The 18,010-nt window shown below is 46.9% G+C and overlaps 2 protein-coding genes across 2 annotated transcripts; both read right to left on the bottom strand.

Annotated features, from left to right (window-relative positions):
- Positions 1-1,663: 1,663 nt before the first annotated feature.
- Positions 1,664-3,556, bottom strand: HOMEZ (homeobox and leucine zipper encoding). Its single transcript, XM_026719544.2, has one exon. It carries the CDS (start codon positions 3,554-3,556, stop codon positions 2,153-2,155), a length of 1,404 nt encoding a protein of 467 aa, XP_026575329.1. The 3' UTR covers positions 1,664-2,152.
- A 7,795-nt stretch (positions 3,557-11,351) lies between these two features.
- On the bottom strand, positions 11,352-18,010 carry LOC113448738 (twisted gastrulation protein homolog 1-like). The gene is made up of 5 exons (XM_026719513.2): positions 17,649-18,010; positions 16,328-16,456; positions 15,227-15,320; positions 13,832-14,047; positions 11,352-12,544 (listed from the first exon to the last, which is right to left on the bottom strand). The coding sequence occupies exons 2-5, from the start codon at positions 16,439-16,441 to the stop codon at positions 12,315-12,317; spliced, it is 654 nt and encodes a 217-aa protein (XP_026575298.1). The 5' UTR covers positions 16,442-16,456; positions 17,649-18,010; the 3' UTR covers positions 11,352-12,314.

Raw genomic sequence — 18,010 nt, 5'->3', positions numbered from 1 at the left:
AAGATAATTCAAGCTGTGATGTGTCATAATTGAGATGATTATGGCTTACAGCTCATGAAAACCCCAAATCCACAATCTCAGAAAATTAGAATATGAAAGGTTCAATATTCTAGGCTCAAAGTGTCTCACTCTAATCAGCTAATTAAGCCATAACACCTGCAAAGGGTTCCTGAGCCTTTAAATGGTCTCAGTCTGGTTCAGTAGGAATCACAACCATGGGAAAGACTGCTGACCTGACAGTTGTGCAGAAAACCATCATTGACACCCTCCATAAGGAGGGAAAGCCTCAAAAGGTAATTGCAAAAGAAGTTGGATGTTCCCAAAGTGCTGTATCAAAGCACATTAATAGAAAGTTATGTGGAAGGGAAAAGTGTGGAAGAAAAAGATGCACAAGTAGCAGGGATGACCGCAGCCTGGAGAGGATTGTCAGGAAAAGGCCATTCAAAAGTGTTAGGACTTTCACAAGGAGTGGACACCACACACAGACGGATCCTGGACATGGGCTTCAAATGTCATATTCCTCTTGTCAAGCCGCTCCTGAACAACAAACAACATCAGAAGCGTCTTACCTGGGCTAAAGAAAAACAGAACTGGTCTGTTGCTCAGTGGTCCAAAGTCCTCTTTTCTGATGAAAGCAACTTTTGCATCTCATTTGGAAACCAAGGACCCAGAGGGAAGAATGGAGAGGCACACACTGCAAGATGCTTGAAGTTCAGTGTGAAGTTTCCAGTCTGTGTTGATTAGGGGAGCCGTGTCATCTGCTGGTGTTGGTCCACTGTGCTTCATTAAGTCCAGGGTCAACGCAGCCATCTACCAGGAGATTTTGGAGCACTTCATCCTTCCTTCGGCAGATGAGCTTTATGGGGATGCTGACTTCATTTTCCTTGATTGGCCAGCAAACTCACCTGACCTGAACCCCATAAAGAATCTATGGGGGATTGCCAAGAGAAAGATGAGAGACATGAGACCGAACAATGCAGAAGAGCTGAAGGCCGCTATTGAAGCATCCTGGTCGTCCATAACACCTCAGCAGCGCCACAGGCTGATCGCTTCTATGCCATGCCACATTGAGGCAGTAATTGCTGCAAAAGAGGCCCAAACCAAGTACTGAGAACATATGCATGCTTATACTTTTCAGGTCTGATATTGTTCTATGTACCAATCCTTGTTTTATTGATTGCATATAATATTCTAATTTTCTGAGATTGTGGGTTTGGGGTTTTCATGAGCTGTAAGCCATAATCATCTCAATTATGACACATCACGGCTTGAACTATCTTGCTTTGCACGTAATGAGTCTATCTCATATATTAGGTTCACCTTTTAAGTTGCATTGCCGAAGTAAATGAACTTTTGCATGATATTCTAATTTTTTGAGTTTCACCTGTACATTTCTTTGATTTCAAAGAACTGGCATATAAAACAAAACATAAGCACCGACAACAAATAATTACTTTAACCGTTCATTTACTCAAAAAAAATAAAACATAGTTGGTATGTGAGCTTAGACCAATTAAATCTTATATGTATGGCTTTCATGGAATTTGAAAGAGTGGGGTTGCCAAATCTCTGTAACTCTGGTAAAGAACGATCCAATTTCTAAATTTGAATAAAAAAATAAATAAATTGGAACAAACAGAATCAAGACAGATACATCCAAGCGTAAATGAAAAATATCTGTATTCCAAGCCTTAGAAAAGGTAACAAAATTAGGCAATTGTTGGGTTTCATAGTTTAATGACCTAGGGAAGAAATGTATAATTATTAAGGAAAACTTCTAGAAGAAACAATATGAAACCAAAGCAAGGCAATTAACCAACTGAAGTTTTTCCAAATAAATCATTTGAGACCAGCGATTGCTGAAGGGATTCATATATTATGGCCACTTGCATTTAAAGGGTTGGAAACCCCATCTTTAGACTGTTGTGATTCTGCCTTGATAAACACTGAATGGAAAAAAGACTGTTTTTGTTTTTAAAGGCTCAAAGGAGAAAAAATACATTCTAGTATGTAAGTGATGTGGGTCACTGCTACCAGCAGGAAAGTGCTAGGGACAGAAACCTCACTCTCAGGACTGACTAATCTGCCTGACTGATCCTTCCACCTGCTCCTCTGAGAAGTACAAACCCTCCAGCATCCACACAAAAGTCCTTCAGTCTTCATCCTCCTCCTCTTCCACATCCTCGTCTTCGTCGTAGTCTTCATCTTCAGCCTTTATCATCGCAGCTGCCATGTCTTCATCTACCTCATCGTCGTCTCCCAGACACACCTCCACCTCGCATGGGGCCGGCAAGTGTGAGTGAAACCACTTCAACACTTGCTCTATGCTCATTCCCGATTTGCGACAGAGCATTGGCAAGTCATTCTCCTGCAGCTGCGTGTGGGTGGCCCAATACTGTTCCAGGGGGCTTGTGTCTGGAGAATTTGTGCATGGCTCGGGAGGAGGAGGTCCTCCTAAGGAAGCAGGCTCAGGACTCTGCCCTGCATTGTCCCGGAACCATTTCAGCTGACCGTGCTTCAGGGCGTAACGCGTGTCTCCAAACCACTGGATGATCTCTGCCCGGGGTAACCCAGTTACTTTCTCCAATTGGTGGTAATCCTCTCTCCTGGCCCATTGCCGGTGAAGGAAGAAGGCCTTTAACAAATCCAGTTGCTCCTTTGTCTTCCGCCTAGGCTTCCGTAAAACCTCTGGCAAAGAAGCCTGCTGGTCGCTGAAAGAGTGCTGATGGTTTTGCCAGTCTGCGACGCTGGTTGTCACTTTCGAGGAGGACGGGCTGACTTTCACCGAAGAACCCAGTGGAAGAACCACCGGGTGGTGCCCACCATTAACGGCAGGCGCAGGGAAGCTCCAGGCCATCGTGGGAGAATCTGGGACATTATAATCCAGGCCGAGGGTTGTGATGGGTGGATAAGCACCGGAAACAGTCTCTTTGGTATTCTGAAAATTCACCATGATCCCTGAAGGTTCAAAATGTTCCTGAGCTTTCCTATAGTGGGATGGGGTGTTTTCCTGCAGTTTCCAAATGTCCTGAGCGATCGTCCCGAGTTCTTTTGTCCCTGGAGCTGTACTACAATGATTTAAGGAGGTTACAAGAGGTTGCTGGTTCTCTGGATATTTACCGGAGTAGTGCAGGGAGTGGGGAGCCAGCTGGTGGTAGTACGAAGGGCTTTTGCAAGTCTGGTGGTGCCAGGAGTTGCCCTGGTTGCCAGCCAGCAGGCAACTAAAGTGAAGCTGGTCCTGGTGGTAGATGAGGCGAGCCCGAGTCTCTTCGATTTCCTCGGCACTCCAGCTGATGCCGCAGCGCAGCCGCTGCGCCATGAACCAAGCCTTCACCTTCTCCATGTGCAGGCCGTGACGCAGGCAGAGCAAAGCCAGGTCAGAAAGGCTGGGATATGGGAAATAGCTGAAAGTCTGCAGCAGGTGCTGGTTACTGTCCAGGTCACTCGTCTGGGCCGCCTGGGTCCACACCAGCTGGAGGTCCTCAGAGATGGGCGGCAAGCAGATCAAACCTGGCGGTGAGCCGAGGCAGCCAGAGGCGTCCTTATTGGAGGGCATGGCTGCAGCGGTCGAGAAGTTTTCTCTCTTTGGGACTCAGTTGCGGGCTTTTCAGAAGAGCTGGAGCAGAAGGGGAAAAGAGAAAGAGCCAAAAATATATAAATTGTAGGAGAAGACGTAAAAAGAGACAACGTGCAAGTAACAAATAAATGAGGCAAGGATAAACCAGAGAATTCAGAGAAAAGGCGAACACCTTTTAATTTAATACCTCAAATCTGTTTTTCTTTCTGGTCACCACTCAGCACTACAAATTCAATCTACAAGTTACGGCTCCCATAATTGAGTGCTGTTCTTTAAAAAAATAGACTTTGCACATTGAAAACTATCGCTGGTCAGAAAGAGGACATCGCACCGAGGCCCAGATATCTATGGGTTGGATAATGAGGGTTGTGTCATAGTTCCAAGTAATGCTCCCAATCCATTCAAAAGACTCTAAGGCTTTTCTCAAAGATCCTGTTTATTGGACACATCATATTGGAACATTCAAACATGAAACCAACTCTGAATAATTCCCGCACTTTGGTATAATGAAAGAATAGATATTGCCCACACCCCGTCTTGTGTCATAGGTCATGTTAATCAACCAAGCAGGCGATGAACTTCTCAACACTCCCTCCTGCCATTGCTAGGGCACTTTGAGCTGACCTTGGTTCTCAAGACCTTATTGCTGATATGCCTGGCACTGTAGAGAAAAACATTCTACATTCTTCAAATCGTCAGTCCCCACCACCACCCCCGCCCCAATATAGAATAGAATTCTTTATTGGCCAAGTGTGATTGGACACACAAGAAATTTGTCTTGGTGCAGAGGCTTTCAGTGTACTTAAAGAAAAGATACATTCATCAGGAGTCAAGAATCACAAGGTACAACACTTAATAGTCATAGGGTACAATAGAGTACAATAGACATGGCAACTTAGAAATGAAGTCAAGTCAAGAGTTTTTGCTTCAGCTTCAGCTAGAGCCATTTCTAGAGTTGACAGAGGGGAGGAGATCCAGAGAAGCACCATCTCAAACGAAGCTTTTATTATCCAAAGTGGCCCCATCCAAACCCTGATTCAGCACCTTAACATCATAAACTGCTTACTTCTCTGCATTAATAGAGCCTCCTCCTAGAAGTTTTAAAGAAGAGATTGGATAACCATTTGTCTGAAGTGGTGTAGGGTTTCCTACCTAAGCAAGGGGTTGGACTAGAAGACCTCCATGGTCCCTTCCAACTGTTATTCTATTCCATTCCATTCCAACCCATTCCATATTTTGTTCTGTTCTGTTCTATCTATCCTACTCTAGAGGGTGCAATTCCTAGTTATTTTGGTTTCTATGCCAAACAGAAAAGACATTTGCAATTGCTCTTCCTTGTCTTTGTCTTCCCTCGTATGGATTTGCAATTAATATATTTTACTTGGCCAAGAATTTCCCAGTTCACACGAATTGGGAAACTGGTTTAAGTCCCGCCTATTAATATTATATAGAGAATATATAGATTATCTAGAGAATATATAATCATAATCCTAACAGGTTTCTGGACCAAAAAGTATTTTTGTGCACTATCGATGTTAACACAGTGCCAGAGATTTCGCATCACCCCCAAGCTAAAATGTGAGTGGTTTTGGCTTGACATGAAGTATGAAACATTCAATGTATACTACTAATTTATAAACTACATCTTCTAATTTGGCTTATTGAACTTTGATTAATCGAACTATGGCAGGTGAATTATTTGAAATAACGGCAGGCCTGTTATTTCAATTGCGCATAGAAAAGAATGCAAAAGTGTTTTCACAAACACTAATTCCTTTTGCTAATTCCTTCCACTCTACCTATTGGTATTCTTTGTGCATCCCCCGAAATTTGTTGGAAGCTTTTTAATCTGGAAAGTCTATTTGGAGGAACTGATGGTGTTTCAAAAGTGCAATAATTTATATAACCCAGGAACTTAAACCTGGAGAGGTAATAAATCGAACCGAAATGCAATGCCAGGCCCATCGTGCTAATCCATCTGAAGAGCCAATTTCACTTTAATAGCCCTGGAAAAAACAGATGGCTTCAACTTAGCAAACAGATAATATGGAAATAATGGGGCAATTAATGCCAGTTTAAATGACAGGAGGAAATGAGGTGCCTGAAGTCAAAATTCATGGGAAGTGGCTCCATTGCAGCTTCTTCCAAAGCCACAGCCTCTTAGTCAATCCTGCCACTAATAGAATAATGAGTCTTGCTCCATAAATGCACCTCAGGAGGAGTGAGCTTTTTTTTTTTTTTAAAGTTTGTGCTTGTGTGTATGGGATGATAACAACCACCACCAAAATCTTTCCTTTTCCAGCCTCGTGTCCCCAAACGTCCTCAGTAACCTTTCCTTTGTGGTTCCCCCGCTCCAACACTTCTTCGGCGGCCTTCCCTTCCAGCCTTGCCTCTCACCCCACCCGTCTTAAAATCCCTTCACTGAATTCTGGATCCTTGTACTGTACTTACTTTTTTTCCTCCCTCCCACTTCAGGAGTTTCCTTCCTTCCTTCTCTTTCCTATTCCCTGCAAGGCACGCCGGGAAACAGGAGGCGGAGTTTCTCCAGCCAAGGGACACTGGCTCTTTAAAATGCCAGGGCTGGGGTGGAATATAGGGTTAAACGTCCTAATGTTTTCTTTTTCACCAGGGTTTTTCTAAGTTGCCTCTCGCCTTTTTCCCCCTCCTCTCTTTTTGCTTCCTCTGTTCACCTCTCTTAAAATCTCCCCCGCACGTCTTTTTTTTTTTTTAACAAAAGGCCTCCTTAAAAATGAAATGCCTCCCAAAGATGCCTTCTGCATCATCCCCCCGGAAAAGTTTAGAAAAAGTGGAGTCAAATAAACGGAGATATTTTCTGCCACAATGTTTGATGGACATGCCAAGGTTAATCAGCAGACAGTTGTTTGCCTCTGGATGCAAAACAAATCTCACACTTCTGCCCTCTCCACTCCCAATCCCCACTGCAATACAGGTAGTCCTTGACTTACAACAGTTCACTTAAGTGACCATCCAAAGTTACAACGGCACTGAAAAAAAGCGACATGTTTTTTTCCCGACACTTTTGACCGTTGCACCATCCTCTCAGTCACAGGATTTACTTTGGCACCCGATTCACGTTTGCTTTGGCACCTGATTCACGTTTATGATGGTTGCCTCACATTTACAGCCATTGTAGCATCCCCATGGTCAGATGATCAAAATACAAATAGTTGGCCATTGACTCATATTTTTGATGGTTGCAGTGTCCCGGAGACACGCGATCCCCTTTTGCGTCCTTCTGACAAAGCAAAAGCCCACGGGGAAAACCAGAGTCACTTCACAACCGGGTTAGTAATTTGACGATGGCCGTGATTCACTTAACAAGCAGGAAGAGTTGTAAAATGGGGGCAAACCTCAGCCAACAAGTGTTTCACTTATGTTGAGGTAATTCCCCGTTAGGAGAATGAGCGGATACAGGGAGACGTATTTGAGAGTAGTGTTTGACTAATACACACACAGTACACAGATACACTGTACAGTAAACGTAGGTTTTTACTTCCAGAAACTTTAAGCAAAGTTCAAAAACAAGCAGTCCAAAAGTCATTCACAGGTAAATCAGTCAGTTTTCAATCCAGGGATAATCCAATAACAAAGTCCAGTGTCAAAAACAGTTCAGTATCAGACTTACATCAAATCCAGGAATATCAGTCAATTAGGAAAAATGGAGGAAGGGCAATACTTTCCAACAGAAGGAAACAGAGATTGACTCACACTCTCTTCTGAGACTCAGACTAAAACAAAGCAGGTTTCTGTCTCCATCTTATGGCCATTTGAGTAATCACACCTAATTACAGTTTTTGCATTTTCTTAAAGATAGCAGTTTTAAAATGTTTATCCTGGTTTATATATTTCTAACCCAAATACCTGTTAGGTGACTTATATTCCTAACAACTTAGCAACATAAATTTTGGGCTCCATTGCAATCGTACCTTGAGGAATCTCCGCAAAGGCTTTCTGTAAAATGGAGTTAATTGTGCAGCAGCCTTACACTAACACAACACAGGCTGGACAATACTTGCTGTGTAAAACTGGCCTTTGTTGCCTAACGGGTTAGCCTCCATCCAGACTCCTTCCATGGGCTTCTTAATCCCAGATCAGCAGCGGGAGGTAGTAGTTACTCACATGGCGAGAGAAAGATGCTACTACCTATTGCAAAGTGCCGCACAGGACTCCTTGAGAAGCAGGTGTCAGGATAGGGCACCACAATCTACTTTTTGCCAGGTTCTTTCAAACAAGAAGGAAAGCCAACGTTGAGAAAAGCAGCACGGCCAGAGAGTGGCTGTGCATGCTGGGCTGTGGTGTCCCAAGATTGCTTGTCAACAGCTCCCCCTCCCCTTTTAAGGGCTCCCCTAAACAGCTACACGTCCACCCATCTCATTCGCTCACCATCTCTGGGCTCTGCACCCCAGCCTCTACGCCAACCCTACCCCGGGACCCTCCCTGTTGTGGGACACAGCCTGCCCTTTGGCTTATGTTCCCCCCGCCCCCAAATCCAAAGGTGGCTTCCACCCACCCACCCACCCATCCCTTGGAATGGCCTCTTCCTCCTCCTTCCTGCACAACAAGCCTGTAGGGTTGAAAGAAACCAGCCTTGGGCTTTGCGGAGGACCTGGCGCTTGCTTAAGGAGCCAGTCCTCAATGAGGAATGCCACTCTCAGTGTTGTAATCCCAAAACATTCGCGTTCCAGCCAGGGACAGAGAACCTGTTGTCGCAAACCAGGCGCGCCTGCGAAAGCAGCTTTTGCGGGACCAGCGCTTCTCTGCCCCTGCCCCCACAGCTGCCTTACCTGGGACCCCGGCAGCCCCCACCCCTACACGGCTTCCTGCCCATCGCCACCGCCCCCCCACTTTCCCACCACCCCTTCTTCAAAGAGAGGAGGCGAAGCGGAGACGCTCCCGGCCGAGGGGAACCTCCTCCACTCCCCCGCCCGCCCGCCCCCGCGGCCTTGCCCTTCCTTTTCCTTCCCCTCCGCCTCTTTGTCCACACACATATATCCTCCCCCCATACTCTTAGCAACAGGACCCATGTTGCACGGCCTCTGGGCTCCTTCTCCAAGCTTCTCTTTGGAGTCTTCTCCCTGCCGGGGGCCGAACCCCTAGCGCCGATCGCCTTTCTCTTCCCCTTCTTTACCAGCATTGGGAGACTCGTTTGGGGCCCAGGGAACAAAGACCGCGGAGGAAGCGGGGCAGGCAGGCAGGCTGGCCTTTGTTCCCCGGGCCCCAAACGAGTCTCCCAATGCTGGGAAGAAGCGGAAGAGAAAGGCATTGTTAGGTTAAAGGGGAAAGAAGGAAGCCGCGGCTGCGAAGGCGGAAGGGAGAAGAGAGGGTCGGAGCCGCGCAAAGGCGCGCTGGACGGGGGAGAAGCTGGGCTGCCCGGCTCGGTCCCCGGCCACTCACCCGCTCGGCCGCGCTCCAACTCTCCGCTTAGCGAGGGGGCGCTGGCTTACCTAGGCGCGGGAGAGGCTGGGCTGGCTGCCATTGGCTGGAGGAGCCCCGAGCGCCGGGCAGGGGAGGCTCCAGACTGTTCGGCACTCTGCACGTGCTCTGAGGGCTCCCTCCGCTCATTGTGGCTTCACGCGTTCCGGAACGTTCAGGGCGAGCGGAGCAGGGCAGGATGGTGGAGGAAGAAGCGGGCCGAGGCCGCCTTCCTTCCCCAATCCCTTCTCGACAGCCATGGCTTCCCTAGAACGCGGGCCAAGCTTAAAGCGAGGTCGGGAAACTCGGGGTTTCGCCGACCTTCGGAACGCGGACATTCTCTCCGCTTCGGGCGTACAACGGGTCCTTGCGTCTAGAGACGCGAACCCGAGGCTGCGATCGTTCACTCGGGTGTTGCTATATTCCCTTGCTTCCTCGAGGCAGCTTCAGCAACTGATTTAACAGATACTCAGAGTTGGAAGGGACCTAATAGGTCATCTAGTCCAACCCTCCCAAGCGGGAGACCCTACACCATTTCTGACAAATGGCAGTCCAATCTCTTGGAAGTTTCAAGTGATGACGCAGAAGCCCGAGTTCTCCTTGGTCTAAATTCTTCTAAGTCTAAGCCATAATTTACAGTTTCATGCATAGTTTATGTAAACCCCGATTGATGGTGTCAGACACACTCGGCCAGTGAAAGTAGTAAATTATCAAGCTAGAAACAGGGAGACCAGAGTTTGGGTCTCATATTAGGCACAAAGCTAACCAGGTGACCTTGGGCCAGTCAATCACTCTCAGCCCTGGGAAGGAAGTAACAGCAGACCCCCTCAGGAAAAAATCTGGCCAAGAAATCTCACCTGTCTAAAACAGGAAGGGGGTGGCATAAACCATGGTTTGACCAAGTTCAATAGCAGATAGACTGGTATATTGTCATTTAACAATGGTTGATTTGCGCCTTTTTCCTAATTTGGTTTATGAAGAAGAAAAGGTATGTTATACTCATTCAGAAGACTCATTTTAAAAAAGTAGTTCTCGATTTACGACCTGTCGCTTAGCGATGGTTCGAACTTAAGACGGACCTGTCTCAGGATATTTAGGACTCAGTTCCAGTGGCTGCCCCTCTTGTCATCTGAGCGCACATTGGACGTTTAGTAACCATCCTGCATTCACATCTGTTTGTGATGTCCTGTGATCATTTCACTGTGTCTTACAATATTTTTATAAAAATTGGTATTTCTGGTTTGGGACACAATGCCCCATAGTGAACAATAAGATTAATTAACGATTGTGGCACTTGCTTAATGACCACCACATAAAGGAAATATGATTGGGTCACATGAATGACTGCTTTGCGACTTTTATTTTGACTTAGGGCCATAATGGGCGGAATGGCTGGTGAATTCTGGGAGTTCAAGTCCGCATGAGAAATATTGATCTCTAGATCAGGGACTTGGCCACATTAAGACCGTTGGACTTCAACTCCCAGAATTCCCCAGCCACTGGCTGGGAATTCTGGGAATTGAAGTCCATCTGTCTTAAAGTCCCTCAGCATGACTGGCTGGGGAATTCTGGGAATTGAAGTCCACCTGTCTTAAAGTTGCCAAGTTTGAAGACTCTTGATCTAGAAGTCACTGTTTCTGCAGCCATTGTTAGAATAAATCCAAAGAAAATGATTTGTGGGCAAATACATCCATACAGCACATACACTTACTAGCTTTCACCCATTGTCTCCTGTTCTTCCAGTAGCAGCGAGTTCCATCTGAGAACGTCAAAAAAGTCAAGATGGCACCCTCCATCCCATCCCCCATCTCTGCTCAATAAGCTCCTTTTAACTATTTAATTATGATGTCAGCAAGTGGTTCAGGTTCGCACAACTTGCTAAGCCCAGAAACGCCATATGTAGTGTCCCAAACAACTCAGATTGACCTGTGGGATAGTCGGAACCACAAATTACTTACGAGTCTCGTTTGAACTTGAGTCTAGCAACGCAAAAACTTATCCACCTTCGACATATGACAGATCCTTAATGGACAGTGTGTAGCGCCTGCTTTCATGCCAACTTTGTGCCTCCGATATTTTCAGGCCAACCCCGTTTCCTCCATTTTTTTATTTCTACAGAATACTACAGAGATATTTTATCATTAAAAGGAAGGATTCACAGGGCTGTTGTCATCTAATTTCAGCAAAACAGGGGGCTTTGGGGAAGGAAGGAAAAGTGACCAAGGTGAGGTCCCAGGACAGATGGATCCCCAGCTGCAGAGGGAAAGTCTGGGCTGGGCAGGGTGTCAGGGTTTCAAGTAATTTACATCCCATTCAATAAGAACTCGGAGGCAGGCGATTTCCTCAAAGAACATTTTATTAGGACATATCAAATTGGCATATTCCTGGTGGAAAACCGGCTTTTAAGTTGCCGCCCTGTTTGACATCCACTTAAAAGTCAAACTTTGTCACCCCCCCGTCTCCAGTCACATGGTCCAACCATCAGTTGCTAGGCGACCTCAGTCTCCACCTTTCGGACGCCTGCACCAACCCACCTTGATTCCCAGGGGAAAGAATTTTATTTAGGCTACAACACCACAGCTATCTCTACACCCTGTTCCCTGGCCCCTTCGCTCCGGGCTGTATCAGCCCTGAAGCGGTGAGAAGAGAAACCACCCTAGAGAAAGGCTAGAAAAAGAAAATGGCCATTGTTCAGCCAACTTCAGGGTTGACACGGGGGGGTGATGGTCTTTGTGCCCCCCTAAATTTGTTCTCGGGTTTGGAAGTATCTGGGTTTGGAAAGCGGGCCGAAGCAGGAAGCACTACAGCTCAGTCCTCAACTTATTTTGTGACTCTTCTGACAGAATCAGCGGAGATGCAACTGTATTAAGCGATTGTGGCATTCGCTTAATGACCACCACATAAAGGACAGGATTGGGTCACATGAATGACTGTTTTGCAACTAATTCAACCTAGGACCATAATGGGCGGAAGGGCTGGTGAATTCTGGGAGTCGAAGTCCGCATATGAGAAATATTGATCTCCAGAGCAGGGACTTGGCCACATTAAGACAGTTGGACTTCAATTCCCAGAATTCCCCAGCCAGCATGACTGGACTGCAGGGAGTCACCTAATGGTGGCAAGAAAACGGAGCAAAACTCACTTAACAAAGGCCTCCCCTAAGAACAGAAACATTGGGCTCCCTTGTGGTCGTAAGTTGAGGACCACCTGTAATGGCTACTTGCGGTTTGCAGGGGAGGCTGTGTAGAAAAGTGCAGGCCATGCGACGCTCTACGAGTCAAGGAACAAAAAAAAGCAACACCACTCAGACCTGGCAGTTGGAGCAATTGGCATGGGCGCCTCCATAGCCCTGGCAGTCTGGGCCCAGGCACTGGCAACAGGCGCTGTGAAACCAGCGGTAACGCCAGGCGCCCACCGACTGGCAGGCTGCGCGGCAGCGGCTCATGGACAGGCAGTCGTTGAAGTAAATGGACTGGCAAGCTGGCGCCGTTGCATTCGGGCCCTTGGGGATGTTGGGGTCCGGGAGTGCCAGGTCTGCCAATGAGAAGGAGAAAAGTTGATAACAGAATAACAGAGCTGGAAGGGGCCTTGGAGGTCTTCTAGTCCAACCCCCTGCACCAGCAGGAGACCTTATCCCATTTCAAACAAATGGTTGTCCGATTTCTTCTTAAAAACCTCCAATGTTGAAGCACCCACAAGTTCTGCAGGCAAGCCATTCCACTGGTTAATTGTTCCATCAGGAAATTTCTCCTTGGTTTTGGTCACCACGGTATTAGAAAAAAGATGTTGAGACTCTAGAAAGAATGCAGAGAAGAGCAACAAAGATGATGAGGGGACTGGAGGCTAAAACATATGAAGCAGGAATTGGATAGGTCCAGTTTAAGGAAAAGAAGGACATCATGGCAGCTTTCCAATATTTGAGGGGCTGCCCCAGAGAGGAGGGGGTGAAGCTATTTTCGAAAGCACCCGAAGTCAGGACAAGAAAAAATGGATGAAGAAAACTAATCAAGGAGAGAAGCAATTTAGAGCTAAGGAGAAATTTCCTGACAGTGAGAACAATTTATCAGCGGAAAAGCTTGCCTCCAGAAATTGTGATTGCTCCAACACTGGAGATTTTTAACACCGGAGGTTGCAGGAACTGGGCCTGGCTAGTCTAGGGAAGAGAAGGACCAGGGGAGACAGGATAGCCGTCTTCCAATATTTGAGGGGCTGCCCCAGAGAGAAGGAAGGGGTCAAGCTATTTTCCAAAGCCCCCAAAAGCCAGACAAGGAATAATGGATGGAAACAGATCTACGAGAGATTCAACTTGGAAATAAGCAGGGATTTTCTGACAGTGCGAACCATCAACTGAAGGAACAGAAGTTGCCCTCAGAAGTTGTGAGAACTTCATCCCTGGAGGCTTTCAAGAAGAGATTGGATGGCCATTTGTCACAAATGGTGTAGGGTCTCCCGCTTGGGCGGAGGGTTGGACTAGATGACCTACAAGGTCCCTTCTAACTCTTGTTATTATTTTCTGTGCTGTTATTTCCCAATTTACCGGGTGACAATTAGAAAGATCAAGAAACAGCCACTTCAGTATACTGGGGGATACATTGGAAACTAATCAAGGAGAGGAGCCAGTTGGAATTAAGAAGAAAGTTCCTAACAGCGAGAACAATTAACCAGTGGAACTGCTTGCCACCAGAAATTGTGGGTGCTCCAACACTGGAGGCTTTTAAGAAGAGATCGGGCCGCCATTCGGCTGAAATGGTAGAGGGTCTCCTGCTTGAGCAAGGGGTTGGGCTAGAAGACCTCTTAGGTTCCTTCCCACTCCGGGCATACCTGTATGTGGTCCCAGCAGAAGGTGTCCGGTATCCACGTGGTTTTGCCGAAGTTCTTCTTCTAACGGCAGAGTCATGATGCTCCAGCCAAGAGCAGGGTGGCTGTTGGACAGAGCCAGGAGGGCCCGAAACAGGGACGGTACCGGAGACACCAAGTCATGCATGGAACTTCGTTGGGCAGGGTGGGGAGTGGAGGAGAAGCGTTCATCACACAGACCTGGAGATGAGGACAAGAAGAAGGAAAGAGCAAGGAACAAAGGACCTTTGAATTAGAGGTTGTCCTCAACATACCACCCACAGCTGAGCCTAAAATCTCCATTGCTAATCAAGACAGTTAAGTCAGTTTTTGCCCCATATGGTATAACCTTTCTTGCCATAAGTTTTTTTTAAGTGAATCTCTGCCGTTGTCAGAAGGTCAAAAATGGTAATAAGAGTCACAATCAACCAGTGGAACATCTTGCCACAGAAATTGTGGGTGCTTCATCACTGGAGGCTTTTAAGAAGATATTGGACAGCCACTTGTCTGAAATGGTATACGATCTCCTGCCTGAGTAGCGGGTTGGGTTAGAAGACCTCCAAAATCCCTTACTATTAAACTCCATTATTCTAGTCTATTCCATATTTTCTGTTCTATTCTATTCTATTCCTATTTCATTCCATTCCATATTTTCTATTCTATTCTTTCCTTATCCTATCCTATTCCATTCCATTCCATATTTTCTATTCTATTCTATTCTATTCTATTCTATTCTATTCTATTCTATTCTATTCTATTCTATTCTATTCTATCCTATCCTATCCTATCCTATCCTATCCCATCCCATCCTATCCCTATCCCTATCCCTATCATTATTCCTATTCTATTGATTGACTTAACAATAATTTACTTAGTGGCCATTTGAAGTTACAACAGGACTGAAAGAAAACGACTTATGATTGGACCTCCCAATGGCTGCAGCATCCCCACAGTCACGCAATCAAAATTCGGATGCATGGGAACCCACACGTAGTTATGACGGTCATAGCATCCCAGGGACACGTGATCCGCTTTTGCGACCTCCCGGCGATCAAAATCCACAGGGAATCCAGATTCGCTTCAAAACCCTGCGACTATCTTAACAGAACCGCAGTGCTTCGCTTAACCACGGTGGCAAGGAAGGTCGCACAACGGGGCAAACCCCACTGAACAAGTGTCTCACTTAGCAAAGGGCATTTCAAGCGTAATCGTGGTCATTAAAGCGAGGAGTCCCCGTAGATCTTCCGAACCTGAGGATCCTGGGAAATTGAAACCCATCAGAGAGAAGGCTGGAAGTTTGAGGAAACAGGGTAGGAGACCTCCCCCGGGTCTGGCATCCCACCCCTCGCCCCTCCCCATCCGGAGGGCAAGTCATCTCACCTACACAATCACAGCAAGGCTCCCAGAGTTTAGCCAGGCAGAACGCGCACTGCCGGCAGCAACGGGTACGGTTGGCTTTGCACTGGCACATTTCCTGTTGAGTGGAGCCACCAAAAATATTGGTTATGGCAAGGTCAACTCTCTTCCAAAAAGGGAACTCAGGCTTCTGTGCGCGCACACACAACGCTTGTGCCCAAAGAGGGGCGTCACAAACCCACAAAACTGAAATAACAGGTAGTCCTCGACATACGACCGTCTAGTGACTGACCGAAGTTACCATGGCACTGAAAAAAGCGACTTACGGCCGTTTTTCATACTTGTGACCTTTGCAGCATCCTTATTAGGCTTGGCAACTGCTTTATTCTTACGACCATTGTAGCATCCGTCATGTGATTTACATTCAGATGCTTGACAAGTGGGTGCACATTTATGAGGGTCACATTCCAGGGTCACATGATCCCCTTTTGCGACCTCCTGAGGAGCCAAGTCAATGAGGAAGCCAGATTCACTGAGCAGCCTTGTTACTATTTTAACAGCTGCAGGTATTCACTAAACAAACGTGGTAATAAAAGACACAAATTGGAGCAAAGCTCTCTTAACAACATAAATTTGGGGCTCAGTTGTGGTCGAAACTCAAGGACTACCTGACGAGTAATCCTCAACTTACAACCATTCGTTTGGTGACAATTTGAAGTTACAAAGTGACATTTTTTCACATGGACAACCATGGCAGTATCCCTAAAGTCACGGGATCAAAATTTAGATCCTTGGCAACTGACTCACATTTATGACGGTCGCAGTGTCCTGGGGTCACGTGATCCCCTTTTACAACCTGATGAGGAAAGTCAAGGGGGAAGCCGGATTCACTTAACAACCGCATTACTAACTTAACAACCGCAGGGATTGACTTAACAAACGTGGCAAGGAAAGTTGTAAAATGGGGCAAAACTCACTTAACCGACGTCTTCTATAGCGACAAATATTTTGGGCTCAATTGTGGTCGTAAGTCGAGGACTACCTTTAATTATTACTCATTTGTTTCTCAAACCTAAATCTTTGCACCCAGCTCACGGCCACAGCATGCTTGTCACGGCGCCTTACCTGCAGCAAACACTTGCTGACATCACTCGCACAGAGGGCTTTGTTGCACCCCTTGGCGTGGGCATCCATCGCCCATGCAGCCGCCACAAAGAGCAAAACTGCCCACCAGCGCATGGCTGCCAGCTGTACCTGGATGGGAATTAAAATAAGATTAGATGATAGATAGATAGATAGATAGATAGATAGATAGATAGAAAGATAGATGATAAAGAGACATAATGATACAGTAGATAGATGATAGATAGGTTGGTTGATTCCTCTCTATGGCAGGAATTCCCAACTTGGCCTGCTTTAAGACAGGTGGACTTCAACTCCCAGAATCCCTCAGCAAGCATGGGATGCCTGCTGCAGCGAAGCATACTGGCTGGGGAATTCTGGGAGTTGAAGTCTACACATCTTAAAGTGGGTAAAGTTGGAAAAGCATGTACGGTATGTAAAAAAAGGAGTTTTTAAAACTTCCTTCCTTCCTTCCACTCATTCATTTTACATTCCTTCCCCTCATTGCCTGCCTGCCTGCCTGCTTGGCTTCCTCCCCTTTCCTTCCCCTTTCTTTTCTTTCTACTTTATTCCCTTTTTCCTTCTTCCTTCCTCTTTTCTTTTTCCTTTCCTTTCTTCCCCTTATTGCCTTCCTTCTGATTCTGTCTCCCTCACTTTTTCTTTCTTTCTTTCTTTCTTTTTTTCTTTTCTTCCTTCCGTTTCATTCCTCCTTCCTTCCTTTGTTTCCTTCCTTCCTTCTGCCTGGGGAGGAAAGATTCACTGAGTGGGAGGCTAATCAGCCCCACACAACATCATCTTGCAAAAAGAAAGAGGAACACCATGTTATTCTGCCGTACCTTGCAGCAAAATGTGCATTTCTCTAATCCCTCCTGGATCCGTGTTTCCTAACCTTCTCTTTTTCTTGAAAAGTTTTCTTACTCTTTCTATCCCCCCCCCTTTTTTTTTTTTTACTATTCCCCCTTTTATAAATCCACATGTTTTTTGGGGTGGGATTATGCTCCACATTGTGCAAACCTAGCAGGGAAGGAGGGGAATCTGGATAAAGAGAGAGGGAGGGGGAGAGAAAAAGAGCCCCCTCCCTCTAAAGACCGGATTTGATCCGTGGGAAAAGACCCCCCCCCCCTTCTCCGAACCCCCCTTCAAACCTACGAACTGGACTCAGCTGCCTTAAATGGGGGGTGAGTTGGGGGTCTCAGTTGGAAAGAGCTGGGGAAAGTCGGAGCAGAGGAGATCCTAGACACCCCCGCCCCCAAAAATCTCCCCCACCTGTTGGTTCTCCCTTCGGGAAGGGAAGAAGAAGAAAAGAAGCAGCGGCCGGAGTTACCTGGGCAAGCGGAGACTCTGCGGCCGTCTTTTGGGGCGAGGGAAGGGCTTGAGATGGGTTCTCTCCCCCACCCCGTCTTTTTCTCCGGGGAGGAGGAGGAGGAGGAGGAGAGAAGGGAGGGGGCAGCGGGCGAGCCGGGCAGGCCGGGAGCGCGCGGGATGGGAAGGCGGTGGATGGTCGAGGGTGGGTGGGGGGAAGATCGGGCCTCCTTCCCCCGCCCCGAATGCGGACGGTCGCTTCGGGGCAGCCGAGAGGTCGGGCAGGTGGGGGCTCCTACGGGCTTCTCTTTATGCAAGCCGCGATTTGAGGGCCTCCCTTCCCTTCTTTCTCTCCATCCTTCTCTTCCTCCCTCCCTCCCTTCT

Source organism: Pseudonaja textilis, chromosome Z, assembly GCF_049901715.1.
Source record: "Pseudonaja textilis isolate UNSWEBS1 chromosome Z, rPseTex1.2, whole genome shotgun sequence".
Classification (NCBI taxonomy): Eukaryota; Metazoa; Chordata; class Lepidosauria; order Squamata; family Elapidae; genus Pseudonaja; species Pseudonaja textilis.
The sequence above is the reverse complement of the archived record's forward strand: the minus strand, read 5'-3'. Positions and strand labels throughout refer to the sequence as shown.